Source organism: Mauremys reevesii, linkage group 3, assembly GCF_016161935.1.
Source record: "Mauremys reevesii isolate NIE-2019 linkage group 3, ASM1616193v1, whole genome shotgun sequence".
Taxonomy (NCBI): Eukaryota; Metazoa; Chordata; order Testudines; family Geoemydidae; genus Mauremys; species Mauremys reevesii.
In genome coordinates, this window is record NC_052625.1 from 13049345 (window position 1) to 13067066 (window position 17722).

General features: G+C 38.6%; 1 protein-coding gene across 7 annotated transcripts in view; it reads left to right on the plus strand.

Annotated features, from left to right (window-relative positions):
• The window catches only part of MACROD2 (mono-ADP ribosylhydrolase 2), a 1304535-nt gene that overhangs the window by 431989 nt on the left and 854824 nt on the right, over positions 1–17722 (plus strand). For all 7 annotated transcript variants that reach the window (XR_005596087.1, XM_039529899.1, XM_039529898.1 and 4 more), the window contains one exon: positions 16503–16619. Coding sequence is in view for 6 of the 7 variants with exons in the window: in XM_039529899.1 (XP_039385833.1) it covers positions 16503–16619 (117 nt within the window). In the remaining variant the exon portion in view is untranslated. The remainder of the gene's footprint in view (positions 1–16502; positions 16620–17722) is intronic.

The following is a 17722-nucleotide window of genomic DNA, read 5'->3' on the forward strand; positions in this document are numbered from 1 at the left end:
TTCCTGGTATCCCTCAGAGCCTACCTCAGTGGCATCCCCACTTTATTTTCATTTTGTAACCTCACATGGTCTCTTAGCTGAAAGCTTGCCTCTGCCTACAAATAATATCAAAATAAGCGGTTCATTGCATTTAGTCTGTTTGTAAGACTTTCTAAATACACATACAGACGTACACCCTTAGATTTGTTGTAGCATATCTGTATTTGTGGAAAATACCTTTACTGTTATTAGTCTAATGGGATAATCATAGACCCATTTTTTTTACTTTCTGTATTGATTTTCATTCCACCGTGCACTTCCCGTATTATTTAGATCAGATTATTCTTACTGTAGAAAACTAAAGTTGCTTTGGATAAATTCAACATTCAGAAATACTTCTAGAAAATTCAGTTAGTAGATTACGGACCCATGGAGTGTTGTAACATCTGCCTTGTTTATTCATTAGTTACTGTAGGTTACATATTTCATTGTTGGCAGTTCTGGCTTGTTTGTTATACATGGAGATCACTTCATAAATGTCAATAAAATCAAAACAAACCCCCCCACTACAACTGGAAGGAACAACTCAGTATTTTCCTCTTTTGTTTTGGCACGGAAGAAATCTTACAAAGCAGCATGCAATAAAATACCAGCCAAGAGTTGCACACCGTGGGCTATAATTACATATTTTTGCTTGCTGATCAGTACGATTTTTGTATGTATACTATTACACTTTACGGTTTGACTACAACACCAAAATTACTACAGTGTTCTCTGAAAGAAAATGGTACAATTTAATTTTGTGTTTACTACCAGAAAATATTAAACTAAATAATACATAAAATAATGTTGCACAGAGTAACAGTTCTCCAGTTTTTTCCCCTGTCCTTTAATAGTATTAAGGACAAACATGAGGTTGTTTGAGAGAACTACCAGACCTACTGAACTGGTAAGTAAAGCCATCTGACTGGGATGACATACTTCACACGCTCAAACTACTGGATTGCAATTTTAAGCTCTGATTAGTATGTTTTTTCCGTTTTAGGAACCACATGTAATAAAAGCAGGGTCATAGCTAGCACAGGTCTGTTGTAATACCTTTATTAATTATAGTCTTGACTTTCTTTTAAGTTAACAAAATGTGTCTAAGTCTTTATATATAAACAGTATTTACATTTCCCTTGTAGGGTGCATCTTCTGATGAAAGCTGGGATACTGAACACTGCTTTGCCAAATTCCCCATATACATTTCCTTCTGCTTCTGAATTTTCATTTTTTCATCTAAATGGAGCAAGAATTGCTTTTGTCATTTAATATTCTTAACTCCATTTTCTTTTCTTTCCTTTTTTGGTCAAGATGCAGCAAAACAATACTTAGGCCTCATGATTAAAAGATTTCCTTGATGTTGCTGCCACTTCCTTGCTGCTCCCTCTCTCACTTTGCTCCCCCTGCCACACACACACAATGAAAAGCCTGCCACTTTTTCTTATTTGTCAAGGATGATATTGAGATCAACTTGCATTTCCCTCTTTATGAATAGATAACCATTAAGTTCCCAGGTTAATGTCATACTCTTCTAGTTTCCCCTTAAAGGAAACTTCACTGCTAGAGGCAATATGTCGAGAACTTAGTGGAGGAAATGAGGCATGAGAATTCCTTGGTCCCGTTTTATTCTTTACCTCTGACTTAATTTATTGCATCATGGGGATCTGGTGATATTTCTGTAGTGCTCTGAGATTCTGTGATGAAAGTGAAGGTATTAGTGATTTTGCTAAATAATAAATTCCTTTTCCTTTCTCTTTTATGTTTATTTTGTGATATGAATGCATATCAATACAAAAGACTGTTTACTGTGCAAATTGTATTTAGTTTTCTGAGAGTCATTTTTTGTGTGCTGCTTGAAAACACAATGGCTACAAGACTATTGGTGAACAATGATTCTGTCTAAACCTTGGTCTTTTAAACCATTCTCTGTAATTCATTTGTCTTGGTGTCATGGCCCACAGGTCTTGAACCTAGGCTTGCAAGGTTCATGAGAGTAGCCATGTTGTAACCCTCCACCTGGCTTACCTGGGACCCATAAATACAAGTCCCAGTGGGAGTCTCCACCCCTGACATCTAATTAGCAGAGTCCCAGATTGGCCTTCCTTAAGCCAGCAGTGTGAACAGAGCTGTCTAAACAGGGCTCCACCCTGTTCTGGACTGCATCTGATTTATGGTTCCCGACTTTCTGTTTGGCTCCTGCCTCTGACCCTCTGCTATCCTGACCTGGCTTCACTCTTGACTCCTGTCTCATGACTGCAGACTCTGGCTCCAACTCCTAGCTCTGGCTGCCCACAGCCCAGCCTTGACACTTGGCTGGGTTGCACAAATACTTATGACATACTAATTTGTGATGATTTCTCAGTGTGGGGACAAAACTACTAAGATTTTTACTCGTAATTGGATCACATGTTTCTGTAAGAACATTGTTTAGCCATAATTTTATAGTAAAATTTTCTTAACCTTTCTTCTCCAAATGTTTATTACCTTACATAGATTGAAATACGTGCAATCAGGTTCATCTTCTTGCTAGTCAATTCTTATCTGATGAATAGCATCAGTGTATCTAGCTCAACAGAACACTGAACTCAGGAGTTCTTTCTTCAATTACAAACTGAGAAGCAGCCTCAACCAAGTTATTCTTTTTTCAGTGGTTCATAGGAAAAACAAGTGAAAACAGTCCAAGAAATAAGCAAACCAACCACTGCTCTAAAATATTTCTCAATATCCCTGTAGTCTGTTAAGCCTTAGTGCAAGCAAGAACATCTCTCTTTTTATAATCCTATTGCTCTCAGCATCAGGTGTTCTTACAGTCCCTTCAAATGTCTTTTGTGCCATGGTGGCTAACTAAGCTAATCCATTTCTCCAACATACAGCCTAAATAAGAAATCCAATGAGAGACAGAGCTGGCCAAGTGATGCATGCACTCAAGAGTTTCCACACTTGATGATTATTACAACTCTCATCTAGGAAGGAAGCTGCTCACCCTGAAAAAGATCCAATTGGTACAAAGCACAAAAAAACCATCTGCTTAATAACATATGTCACCATGAATACATTGTCCCACTGCTTTCTGCAGTGGCTCCTCACTGAATTCAGAGTCCAGTTCAAGTTTCTGTCCTAATATCAATAGCTCTTCTTGGGGTGGATCCTAGCTACATAAGAAATTGCATATCTTTGCATGACCACGACCTATCATGACAGCTGTATTCCCTCAGAACAATGAAATAATTGACCAGTAGGGGGAGGCTTGTGTGTACAGGGGACAGAATTTTCCCAGGGTTGGGGGCATCCTGAAAGAGGCTTTCAGAACTAAATACATAAATCATTTCTGCAACTCTACCTTCCCCCACTGTTTTCTTCACTCTCCCCGCCCCCCAACAGACCCACTCTTACAAACATAAAACCAACATTTAACATACAAACAGTCAAGCTACTTCTTCTACAGGCAGAGACAGACAAAGGAGAGGTTATTCTTTTAAAAATACTGTGACACACTCAAATACTATGATACCTGGAACCACAACTCAGAGAGATTCCTCCCCACCATATCTGCACCCCACTCTCCTTAGCTCTTCTATTATTTTTCAGGAGGTGGAGTTGTTCAGTTAAATGCAACTATCCTCCCATATCACTTCACTTGCCTTCAAATTGTCCAGTTGAGCTTCCTCTCTTCTCCCAGGATTTCATAGCATGGCTCTTTAGCCTGCTTCCTCATCTTCTGTCTTTGGAGAGATAGGTAGTGTGACTAATCTGTTTCCCCGCTACCCAAACTCTAGGATATCTTCAGAGGAGGGGGTAACCGCATTGTCCTGTCTCAGCTTCAGAAGGCTCTAATGGATCCTGTTTCTGCAATGGCTGCTTCCATTCTTCAGGTGCCTGACACAACCCCATATTGCATCCCTATAATTAAAATCCCCATTCTTTAGTGACTTGCTGTGTAGAGACATTATATTTATTCATCATCTATACTAAATATTTAGGGGCCCAAACCTGCGAAGACTTGTGTGTGAGTAGCTGTCATTTACTTCATGCAATCAACCATGTCTCTGTGAAGATAGTGAATCTCTTTCCCTTTGATTTCAGTGGGAAAAGAGTTGATTTTTGACACTGTATTTAGGTGTCAATATGCGTTTCCAATTATCCTGGAATGAAATTGTCACAGCCTGTCAGACTGCGGGGAAAACACACCAGTTGTTGGGGCTCCATTTTGCAGAATCACTGTACAATTATTTCTCAATCTATTCTTTGTGAATCCTTGAACTGTGACTGACAACCATTAGCCAATCACAGTGAATAAATTTGTATAATCACTGTGATTACTGCTTAATAACTGTGCTATGAACATGCAAATCTCTACTGTGGCTACTATAATCCATTTTCCATGATTGGCACATGCACTCAAAATTTTCAAAATGCTTTGCTAGTAACAGAGATGGCCACTGCAATCTCTCACCCATTCACCTGAAGTAGTAAAACTACAAAGACTACAGGAAAGAGAAGAGAAAAATACCAAAAAGTAAAAGAAAATGGCGTTATCTAACAGTGAGTAGGGAAAGTATTTAAAACAATACAAAACACTCACCCCACCGTTTGTTTCCCTGCTGACACTCTCTTCACTCCTTGCAGGTGAGCAATACTCCTGTCAAACTAACTGCAATATATTTGTGTTCACACTGGTGGTGTGGTCAGAAGACCGGGCTGACAGTGGGGGACAGAGATGTGTATGCTTCTATACATTTGAAAGATGTTCATATTCTGCATTTGTGTAGCATCAGAACCTAGGAGAGAAGGCCTGTCTGCCTGCCTCCTCTCCTCAGTTCATTCTTTTAACGCTGCCCATTTGGGGGTTTTCAATTTTTTCATCTTTTGTTTAGAATTTAAATATTTAATTTAACATTTCTGTAGATGAACTTGATGGTGGTTCTTGTTAACTTGGAAATATATGATAGGTTAACGAGCCACAAAGACCATTGAATTCATTCATCCTACCATAAGATTAACGCCTCAGTAAACAGGAAGTGTCCTCTATTACTTATTTAAATATTAAGGAAGTGACAGCAAATGAGATTTTGTGTGAATGTTGCATTTTTGCCAATAGATAGGATCTGGAATTTGTACATGAAGATAAATAGACATGCTCCTTCTGAGAGTGCTCCTCCGAAGCTTATTCCAAAGGAAAGGCATTATTGAAATAGAATGTACTACTGGTATCTAAATTGAATGGGGATGGAGGGATACATGTGGTGGAATGAAGAATGCAGTATTTCCACCGTAATGTGCAAATCCCAGACACCATCTGCCTAAACAACAATTTAATTTAAAACAAAACTGCATTTACTGCCACAAATTTTTAAATGCATGCTGAAACTTAACTAACAGTTTTCCTCCTTAAACTAGATAGGACAGATATTCTATCCATCACAGTTCATCAAACTCCCTGCCTTTCTACAGGAACATTAGGTACTTATGTATGATTCATTCCAAAATTAAATTTTGGCGTGGTGGGGCAAGAGGGAGTCCTTTGTCTTTGATTGCAGGTTACATGCTGTGATGTTCCTTTATCATAGAATCATAGACTATCAGGAGGTGATCTAGTCCAACCCCCTGCTCAAAGCAGGATCAATCCCCAACTAAATCATCCCAGCCAGGGCTTTGTGAATCCTGACCTTAAAAACCCCTAAGGAAGGAGATTCCACCACCTCCCTAGGCAACCCATTCCAGTGCTTCACCACCCTCCTAGTAAAAAGGTTTTTCCTAATATCCAACCTAAACCTTCCCCACTGCAACTTGAGATCATCACTGCTTGTTCTGTCATCTGGTACCATTGAAAACAGTCTAGATCCATCCTCTTTGGATGGTACTCTTTCAGGTAGTTGAAAGCAGCTATCAAATCCCCCCTCATTCTTCTTTTCTGCAGACTAAATAATCCCAGTTCCCTCAGCCTCTCCTCATAAAACATGTGCTCCAGACCCCTAATCATTTTTGTTGCCCTCCACTGGACTCTTTCCAGTTTTTCTACATCCTTCTTGTAGTGTGGGGCCCAAAACTGGACACAGTACTCCAGATGAGGCCTCACCAATGCCGAATAGAGGGGAATGATCACATCCTTCAATGTGCTGGCAAGGCTCCTACTTATACAGCCCAAAATGCCATTAGCCTTCTTGGCAACAAGGGCACACTGAGTTATATCCAGCTTTTCGTCCACTGTAACCCCTAGGTCCTTTTCTGCAGAACTGCTGCCTAGCCACTCAATCCCTAGTCTGTAGCAGTGCATCAGACTAGGGACCAAGACCTGTTAGTTTTACAGAACAGGAATCTCTTTACAATGCTGAGAATTCTGACTGGAATCAGTCTCCAGAAAAACATAAAAAGCATTGCAACAGTGAAACAAAGTTGAGACTTTTGGTCCTTATATCTTGTTTTTCTTGTTGTGATGGATGCAATATTTTTAAGGTCTTGACTGCCCGATATTCTCATTTGTAGGAGAAAATGAAATGTCAGGTGTCTGGACAGTTAAAGGAAGAATGTGATTCCTGCACACATGTCTTAATGTCAAGTTTTTGGAAGGGGAAGAATATTGAAAGATTCAACTGGAGTGTTTCCTAGTTGTTTTTTACTGCCAAAAGTGTGACATTCATACCAGTTTACAAGACCCATGTTTCACTGAGCCCTTATGTTGTTTGAATGGGTTGATGAAAGTGTGAATTTAGTTGACATTATAACTCTGTCTACATATTTGGATGTACAGCATTGGGGCCAAAAAACATGGCACCCCTAAGGGGCAGATGAAACAAATGCTTTTTGTGTGGAACACTGCTTTTCTTTCAGATAAGTTAGCATATTGATCTCTGGCACTGCAGGACAGCTTTTCCATTTTTGCATGTATTGTAAATTTCCCCATATCCTTGATATGGCAAAACATTTTCTTAATATAACAAAAACTCACCAGTCAAAATGTGAAAGGAGAGGGATCTATTTTCCTTAGTATCAGAGGGGTAGCCATCTTAGTCTGTATCCACAAAAACAACAAGGAATCTGGTGCCACCTTAAAGACTAACAGATTTATTTGGGCATAAGCTTTCGTGGGTAAAAAACCCACTTCTTCAGATGCATGGGGGGGAAATTACAGATACAGGCATAAATATATTTTGGCACGTGAAGAGAAGGGAGTTACCTTACAAATGGAGAACCAGTCTTGACAAGGCCAATTCAGTCAGGGTGGATGTGGTCCACTCCCAATAATTGATGAGGAGGTGTCAATACCAAGAGAGGGAAAATTGCTTTTATAGTGAGCCAGCCAGTCCCAGTCCCTGTTCAAGCCCAAATTGATGGTGTTAAGTTTGGAAATGAATTGTAGTTCTGCAGTTTCTCTTTGAAGTCTGTTTTTGAAGGTTTTTTTTGGTTGAAGAAGCTGACAGGTAGATTGAAGTTTTCTCCTACTGGCTTTTGTATGTTACCATTACTGATCTCTGATTTGTGTCCATTTATCCTTTTACATAGAGACTGTCCGGATTGGCCAATGTACATGGCAGAGGGACATTGCTGGCACATGATGGCATATATCACATTAGTAGATGTGCAAGTAAATGAGCCTCTGCTGGTGTGGCTGGTGTGGTTGGGTCCTACGATGGTGTCTGTAATTTTCACTCCATGCATCTGAAGAATCTTATGCCCAAATAAATCTGTTAGTCTTTAAGGTGCCACCAGACTCCTCATTATTTTCCTTAGTGTGCACATAGTAATGTTAATTACCAACATGTAATAAGGATAGAATAACCCTCTTAGGCAATGGCTACTATAATATGAATTACTACAAACAAACCAACTGATTACAATATGATATGTGTTCACTTTTATATATACACAGTTAATAATGTGGGAGAATGGTATCCCAGAATGATTTATCCTTCTATCTATATTTTTTTTCGAGATGGCATTATCTGTCAAGTGATCATCTCCTGTCCTTTCAGGTCAACAAAGCTTCAGCTGATGTTCATACATAAAAGCTGCTAACTGGTCCAACATAACCAAATGGTGGTAATGTAAATCAGCAAGAAAACACAGGTCAAAGTACACTCAGGACATTACTGGTGAATTTGTTAACTAAGGCTCTGTACACACTACAGCTTACATTAGTATAAATTATGTCACTGAGAGGTGTGAATAAGTTACACCAACCTAAGCACCAGTGTGGACAGCACTATGTCAGCTGGAGAGCTTCTCCCACCAACATAGATACTGCTGCTTGTGGGGGCTGGAGTAATTAAGTTGATGGGAGAGCTCTCTCCCTTCGGCTTAGCGTATCTGCACTACAGCACTCCAATTAAGCTTTTTGTGTGACCTTGGGCAAGTCACATTTTGAAACACAGGCACTTAAAATCCACAATGAGACACCTAAATAGTGGCCTGAGTTTCAGAGGTGCTAACCACTCACAGCTCTTGTTGGCTTGACTCCACTGATCCAGCACCTCTAAAGGATAAGAGCATGGATTTAGGTACACCTACACTGGAAAATCCTTCTGTCTCCCATTCTGCTAAGTACCTTGCTGAATTGGGGTAACTAGGCCTCAGTTTCTCATCTGTAAAATGAAGATATTGCCTCTCAGAATAGCTAATAATAGGAGATATACATATCTTCTAGAACTAGAAGGGACCTTGAAAGGTCATTGAGTCCAGTTCCCTGCCTTCACTAGCAGGACTAAGTACTGATTTTGCCCCAGATCCCTAAGTGACTCCCTCAAGGATTGAACTCACAACCCTGGGTTTAGCAGGCCAATGCTCAAACCACTGAGCTATCCGTCCCCTCTTTAAATAGTTTGTGTCTATATGTCTTGAGATCCCTGGATGGAAAGTACTAAGTAAGTACAAAATGTTTAGTAGTAATTATGTTGGAGGCCCTTAAAATGGATGCATTGATTACAAATCTTCAGTTCATTAATGTGCTTAATGGTGTTTTTATTATAGACTACCTCCTTAAGTCATGTCTTGACTGGCATCTTTGTTCTGACACTGCTTATCTTTTAGGGATTCCACCATCACTCATAGCAGCAGCTAGTGGCTCCTGTGGTGGGGCACTTGTTTCTCCTTGACATCTATCTCAGTCAAGCTCTCCCAGTTTTACCCCAAACTTATTTTTTCCTTCCCCTCATGCACTCCCCCTATATTTGCTTTCCTGGCTGTTACGTTAGAGGATAATGTTATTGTAGTATTTTTATTAGTGAACATATGTTTACTATATTGGGCCTTTCTGTTGAAATCAGTGGAAGTTTTGCCATTGACTGAATTGCAAACAGGGTTGGGCTCATTCTGAACTATTGTATAATGTTCCAAGCAGCGTAGACTAAAAAGAAATAAAATTAATAGTATAATTAATATAATATCACAATATTTTCTTGTTTCTAAATACTATAGAGACTTTATATTAACTGTAATTTACAAACATAAAACCCATATTTACCATACCATTTCATTTAAAACAATTTTTTGTCCAATTTAATTAACTTGCCTCCTGGATAAGTTATACCTTTAACAAGATACATCTTGAGGTACAGTGGACTCCACTGAAGGTGGCCATAGATATGGAATGTTCAGGCAATCTAGTAGTTGCCCAAGCAAAAGTCAGCTTCTTGAAACAAATCCACTTCTTGCACTTATTCTTCCGCTATATAGAAAGTTGTTGTTTCTGAGCCTTTCCCCCTATGTGGTTATATCCCCGTTCTCTGCCTGATGTCTCCCTTTGCTGTCCGGGTTCCCTAAATTGCTGACTTCCCCTGCTTGGTGTGCTCTGATGAGTCTTGTCTTCTGCATTCATTAATTATTGCTCCAGCTTCTGACTTGACTCAGTTAAATCCCTTACAGCATTGATAAATAGCTCTCTTTGGTGCCCACTTGTCACTATCATTATCCCAGTAAGTTCCAGGCACAGCAAAGTGACAGTGGCATTGTGGTAACATCTCATATGAAGGTTCTTTTAATATAAGGTTATAGGTAAAATTCTCATTTCAGTTACCACCTGTGTAACACCATGGAGTTCAATGGAGTTGTGTGAAGGAGGAGAATTGGATCCTATATTAAATCTAGCCTGTTTCGGACAGTCTCAGTTTTAATTGTGCTTTTGGTCCTTTCATTTTCTCATCTTTTCTCATCTTCTGAATCATTCTGGGCTGGTCAATGGGAATTAAAATGATCAATGTTAGGAAATAATTTTTGTTTAGTAGTCAGCTTCTGTTGTTCACTCTGATGCTGATGAACTTCCGAGACATGCTTTGCCAGTTTGTCTAACTGGGATCATTTCTTTTTCAGTTTCCATATGGCCCCTTTCCCCTAAGGAGTTCTGTAGTGAACACTAGTTCTGATTGCACTACGAGTGTGTTATAAACTTGCCAAAACAACTCCCTGCTGCCCCTCCTTCTGACTACATCTGATATAATCATTAAAGCATCCATTTATATTAATTTATATTCAGTCCTAACGTTCATGTGGGAAAACAGTATTGCGTGACAGACACAACACCTACCAGTAACTTTTCTAATTACATCTTGTGAACTTCCTGATGAAGACAAATGTAAATCTGGGAAAGAAACTGAAAAGCAAGAGTTGGGGGAAAATAATGTGTAGCTTTTTAAAATATATTATATATCATCACTGGTTATGTTGTTTATACAGTGAGTTCCAGCTCATCCAGACTTCAATATACAAGGTCAGAAAAGAAGTCTGAGTCCTTCCCCTGAGTTTTGTGTTGTTTTGCTGTTGTGTTTGATTACCTTACCATTTTTTATTACCATCTGCATTGCGAGGCTAGATCTGCTGAGGTTTTTGTTTTTTGTTTTTGTTTTTAAACAGCATCCCATGGCACCTTTAATTCTGCATTTTCTGTGGTTTTGCTTCATTTGCAGCTTTAAGAGATTTTCTGTAAATACATTTATCCTACATTGTACATCAGTAGATTGTCTAGTGTTTGCTGTATAATTTTAACCACTTAATTCCAAAGAGCAGATAAAGTTTTAGCATACAGCTACTGTAAAAATTCATGAGTGAAATGTTAAATTTGTATTGTTCTTTACATCAGGCCACTGATGACAGCATTTTATAGGTGTTTTTTAAACTTCATTGTTTTAATACACTTTCAAAAGCCTGAAAGCAAAATTCCATTACAAAATGATTTTGCCTTTGTGTCTTCTCTTAAGCAGCGATTTTCAATCAATAATAAAATAAACAGTTTACTTCCTTGTTGTGCACTCCATCACATTGATCTGTTAGCACTGAGAAGAGGTTTTTCTTAGTTAACTACTTCTCCAGGAACGTTAAGAAAAAAAAATACTGTCTCTTTTGGGTCCTAAATTATAGAGGTTGTGATGGGATTGCCAATATTTTTAAATGAAAAATAGAGGGGCGATACTTTAAAAAAAATACTGGTTTTTATTGTGCTTTATATGTTCAAAGTTTTGTACAGACATTAACTATTTAAAGTATAGAGTCAAATCTGAATTCATGACATGAAAATTAGTTCATGGCTATAGAGGAAGGCGACATGTTTAGGTCATTTCAACAGTCATGCTGATAACCAAAACATTGCCTTGTCTACAAACTACTTATTCCATTTCAGAGACGGGACAGTCCTGTGATGTCTACCTGGAAATTCAGATTGGTTGGACTGAAACATTTAGTAATTTTTTAACAACTTTGGCAAATCATTTCTGTTGAAACAAACAAACAAAAAACGAAGTGTAAGTAGATGTCTTTATGCCAGAATCCAGGTCCAATATGCAGCTTACATTTCTGAGAGAGGTTCCACCCTTTTGACTCTTGTATGCTTTCTTGTCACATACAGCTGACAATTTGATCTGTAGGACTTTCTTCATCCATATGATAATTTGGGGATTATGGGTCTGGATTATAATACCTAGCTTTTACTTAGCACCATAGATTGCCAAGTGCTTTACAAAGGCAGTTGGTATCATTATGTGCATTGTTTCCTTAATTCTGTAGTAGGAAGCCAACTGGAGGTGCCTAAGGAAGGTTCTGTGCAGAAGCTCACCAGTGAAGCAGAGAAAGAGACAAAATAGCTTTCAGAATAACACTGTTCTCCTTATTCTAATGAAGCTTTTGTTCAATGTTAGAAGAAAGTGACTCTGTGATAATTAATCTTTGCCACATGATACAAATTAGATCAGATTTAATCCTAATTATCTGGATTTTTACAATTAGTTGTATACAAGGATTCTAGGAGAGAAAGAGTGGTGAATGGTTAATATTTTCCAAATGAATGAAACAAATCTGTTCCAGAATTGCAGATCAGTTATAGATCAAACTGATCATACAGCTGAAATGTCTTAAACCAATATGTTGAAGTCTTCATCTTTTTATAAAAAAAAGTAATATGGCAGTATGCCAATATTATCATGTACATTTCTTCCTCCATCTCTATACAATAACAGTATATCTTTGGCCATCGTTTTTCCCTCCTGACTTGTCACCATTATCTGTAATTTTGATTAAGTTATGCTAACAATGCTTACTTCACTCTACCTTGCATTGCCAGTCAGCACACTCCTAGAGAAAATGAAATATCTCATATAAATCTTCTATGCATGCCCTGTACATGATTTTTGAATTAAAATAGCTAAGACGTGTTTTAACAGCAACTGAAGTATCACATTCAAATTTGCCAAGCCACTCCTGTCTTTGCCAGATATTTTATATTATGCAGTCAGTGTGTTCTCATTTTGGCAGTAGGTTTCATTGCATATATTTTTTGCAATGATGATTATCACACTTTATTTTTAATCTTACAGGATTTTTTTTTTTACTAAAGATAGACCTACATCTAATTGTAAAATGATGTTTTGCATTATTCACATTTTCCACTCAGCATGATGATTTTAATGCAGCAGTAGTAATTGTTCAAATAATTCTTTGATGTTATATATAAAAAGAAAGCACACCTAGAAATTATATAAAATTTGCAGTTTCCGTTTATCCTAACGATGGTTATCCAGAGAAAGAGCAAGTGTATGTGAGAATGATTCTGTAAGCAAGTGGTGAGGGCACCCTGCTGGGAGGTGGGAGACCCTGGAGTCCAATCACCCTGCTCCAACCACTTCTCTATTATTTAGCCACAGTGGAACAGCTTCAGTAGGAGTGAATGAGGGAACCCCATATCAGAATATCCCATCGTTCAGTGGTTAGAACACTCTCCTGACAGGCATCACACCCCTGTTCACATCTCTGCTTTCCCTCTGGTAGAGACAGGGGAATTGAACCACAGTGTCTCACATCCCAGGCAAGAGATCTAACCGCTGGGCTAAAAGTGATATGATTGGCACACAGCCCACTTCCTCCACCGTCTGGATTCTGGATGGTACCCGATCTGATGGGTGACCTCTGAGCATTCCTAACTGGATCAGGTCCTGCTTGTGCCTTAGGGAGCCAATGCTTATCTTCTCTGGTTTGTGAATCACTGTTGGTTTTAGGTGAGAGAGATGCGTCCAGATGCCCAGAGAGATGCAGGAATGTGCACACCCAGAAGCTGAAACATAGGCGCCTAGTGAACTTTTACTTTGGCAACTTGGGCGCCAAGTGAATTTAGGTGCCTTTGTGAATCAGGGCATAATACTGGAAAGGATTAATAATTCAGAATAGTATTTTATCTTGATAGTTGATGAAGCATTAATGTTGTAAAGACTTTTTTATTTTAACAAAAAATGTTTGAGGTCACAAGGTGTATTGGTTTTACTGATCCTTGGATTGGGAAAATGTGGGAGTTCCTCAATTAAAAAACATTAATATGAATGCTGGAAACATCTGAAGTGTTTTCCCACTCCCCATAGGTTATAAATTTAAGTTTTTATATTAGCATCTCAGTCAACTGACTGGAGGTTTTAAACACATTTCAGATGACATTTTTAGGTTATCTAGGGAGTAGGGAGCCTTGGATTATAAGTGACTATAATTGGTAATGACCTCTCTGCATATTAAGCAGTGTGGGGCTGTTGGCTGGCTTGTTGGAAAATGTGTGCACCCATTTAAGGGCTAGAGAGCCAGAGAGTGACTTTCTGCTGCAGTTGGAGTCCAGGTCAGCATGGGGACACTAGGTGATCAGAAAAGGAGGGACTATATAGGTCCATGCTGGTTCAGGAAAAGCCAATTCCTCTTTTACCTGGACTAGGTGAAACAGCTCCCACCCATAGAATTGGTGAAATACCAGGTTTTGTCCCCACAGTGGGCTGGGGGGGCTTAGCTGGGGTAAACGTCAAACAGGATTTAGGCTATGATGTTACAGCTCATTTTGAAAATGTGGGGCAGATGTCCAGTGCAGGTACTCTGTAGAGAAGGGATACAGTGACCAGATACAATGGACTGGTAAAGGATTTAAAGGAAATACTCTTTAAAGGAGCATAAATGGGGGTTTCAAGGCTCCTATGACTAGTACGGGAGGGAGCCAATACCCCCTCCTGTATAGACCCCCAATGATCTTCATTCAAGTACGGGGGCTGGTGAGGTCCCAGCAGCGGTTTGGCTGGGGACCTGGATGGGTAAGGGGGAGGACTGACAGAAGCCCCCCTCAGATATATATTGGAAGGATTATAGAATTACCTGCAGTTTTATCTGCCGGTTATGCTCAGACATTTAAGAATAAAGTTGCAACCTAATTAAACTAAATCCAGTGTCCCCTGTCCTTTTTCCAACATAACTGGACAATGGAGCAGTAATTACCCAGTATTATGATAAGTAGCACACAACTTGCTTATGGCTGAAGGCCTTTATGACACACATTTTATAGATATTGTTTTGAATGAGACAAGTGCAGTAGAAATGTTACAAAACAGAATTCTGGAATTCTCTCTCACTGATTAGTATAAAACTCTTCAGAATGACGTGCTGGAAATTTAATGGCATATGTTCAGGATGGATTAAAAGGAATCATTTATACAATTTTATCGGGGCTGTGTGAATACTAACACAGGCATAAAGCACATCAAAGAGAGCAATCGCATTTCTAAAATGCAATAAGGGCTCAGTCTTGAAAGGATATTACGTGCCCTCAACTTGATTTAACTTCATTGATGATGTGGGCATTCAGCACCTTATGGAGATGTTCAACACCATGAGTACCAAGTCCATACTCTATACAACCCTTCTGAATACACAGTGTATCCTAGCAGGAAAGTAATCTTCCAATCAGGGTTTCAAGAATTCCCCAAGCTCTTGTATCTGGCTTCAAGGGGTTGAACGATGAACAGTCAGTGGCTCTGCACAGTGACACATCCATCCAATCTAGCCCTGCCATGCCACCGTATGACACCATGCGGGAAGCTCCGAGAACTGCACAGAGAATAGAATGTCTACATCTCTCGTGCAAGTTCTTGAAATCCTATTCATCTCATTACATAGAACAGTGCCACCAAACCTGCTATCCCTGAGACCCTTAAACTTTTAACTGGTTACATCTGAACGCAACAACTGCATAGTACATATATAATACGTTTTTACTTTGTGTGCATAAATATGCATACACCCACAGCCTTTATATTTTGGCTTATTCTGCTTTTATTTATTTATTTTTGTGTTAACATCACATCTGAACCTATACAGGAAACATTTCACCAGCAATGGTGGCTCTGCAGTTTTCTTTTGATGGGACTTTGACACTGCTGCTGACTTAATGGCACATGGCAACTACTTCTTTGATTCAGTTAATGTTTCCCGTATTTTATACTGTGCTTTCCTGTACTCTGTTCGCTAATCACAATGTGATTTCTTTGATTGCTTGTTGAGATGGCAAAAATGCTTTGCCTGTATTTTTACTACTCTGCTACTGCTGAGATTCTTATTGCTGACTCTTGGGGGCAATGAGATCCATGAACTGTACTAGTTTCCTTGCATACTTAACTGCTATTGCAATCTTCTGTAATTATGATTTAATTAACTTTTGAGTATTGCACAAATGTAAAAAAGTGCCAAAACAAGATAGCTATTGTAATTTTTAAATTAATGAACATTACTTCTTGGGTTTTTATGTTATGCAGGTACTGAGTAGACCAGTGAAATTGAATGGTCTATATAATATAAGAGAAATCAGATGTGAGCAGTAGAGGGGAGTTTGATGAGCTATGGTTAATCGACTTTGTTTTTGTAACTTGTGGCCTAGATCCTTGGCTAGATGTTCCTTCTACTCTTTTTATAAATAGCAGTAATAACATTTTGAAATATGCTTTGCTTTTTCTACTTCATTTTCTTTCCCACTCAACAGCTGGCTGACTGAATATTAAGTGTTGTTGGTCAAGAATGTTTTATTATGCAGAAATATTATTGTACACCTGTACACATGTGTAATAAATATACATACCCTCATGGGTATGTATGCATACACACACTGTACACATTAAATCTGCAGTAAATATCTGTCTGTATCCACATACGCATATGAATATATATCATACTAGTTAACATTTAATCAATTTGTTTTGTTTTTGTAGTGGATGGCTGTATACACAGAGCTGCTGGGCCCTGCCTAGTTGCTGAATGTCGCAACTTGTGTGGCTGTGAGACTGGACAAGCTAAAATTACTTGTGGATATGACCTGCCTGCCAAATGTAAGTCAACTTCTTCATGCACTTTTTTTTTAAATCAGACAAACTTTTCACATGCTTTCCCCCCACCCAAGAAGTCTAATTCAACTAGTTATTCCTTTAGAAAATTAGCAGTGATTTCATTAAGCATGTTTTGTGACAATCTCTTCCTCTCCCACCCTTGCAACAATGTAAACTTTTAAAAATAATTATTTCAGCTGTACTATGTAATGGAAATAAATGTGTTCTACAAACACAATGCATGTTTTATCTTACATATTTTACAAGGTATAGTGTACTGTTATATATATGGTAGGTAGTCTGAGGATCTGAAATAACTTAGACTAGGAACAAAGTGTACATTATCATATTTAAGTTCCATGGAGACAGTTTTTGGAAATGATGCAGATTTCATATTCGTCACGCAGATTTCTTGATTGTGAATACATTGAGAGCTGAGGAGATCAAAGTGATGTATTGTGTTTTCAGCTGCTGTGTAGAGGCTGATTGGCAATTACTGTGAAGGCATCTGTCACACTTTAGCTTTCAGTGGAATGCAATTTTCAGTGCTGGAATGTTTTTGCACTTTGAATGTGGGATTGTTAAAATTCCCATTCTGTTTAAAAAGGTAGAAGGTTATTTGATTGACCTTGTTACGTAGAGGTTGAGCCAAACTTGGAAAAATAAACATCAGGGTATTAATGGTGTGTTATGATAAGATTCAATATTATTTAAGATCCTATAAAATGTATAAATGCAGAAAGTATTATCGATTTGGGATCTTACAGAGATGTGTATTATTAAGAGAGGTGCTTATATGTGAATTTCAGGAAAGCACCATGAGGATCTTCTTGTGACACCTCAGGTACTCAGTTATGCACACAGTCCAGTGCGAGGAGCGTGCTTTCATATTCAGATTTCTCTTTGATTTTGTCATAGGTTGTTTTCCTGTAAAATCTAATTCACATTGCAGTTATTAAGACTTGACGCAGTGTTTCCATGGTCCTGCTGGAGTACGTTAGACAAAAATGAAAATTTTGTTCCTGGTTGTTTTGTGATCATCTCTGCTAAAATGGAATTACCTAATTAAAACAAAAACACAACAACACTACACACATGCCAACTTA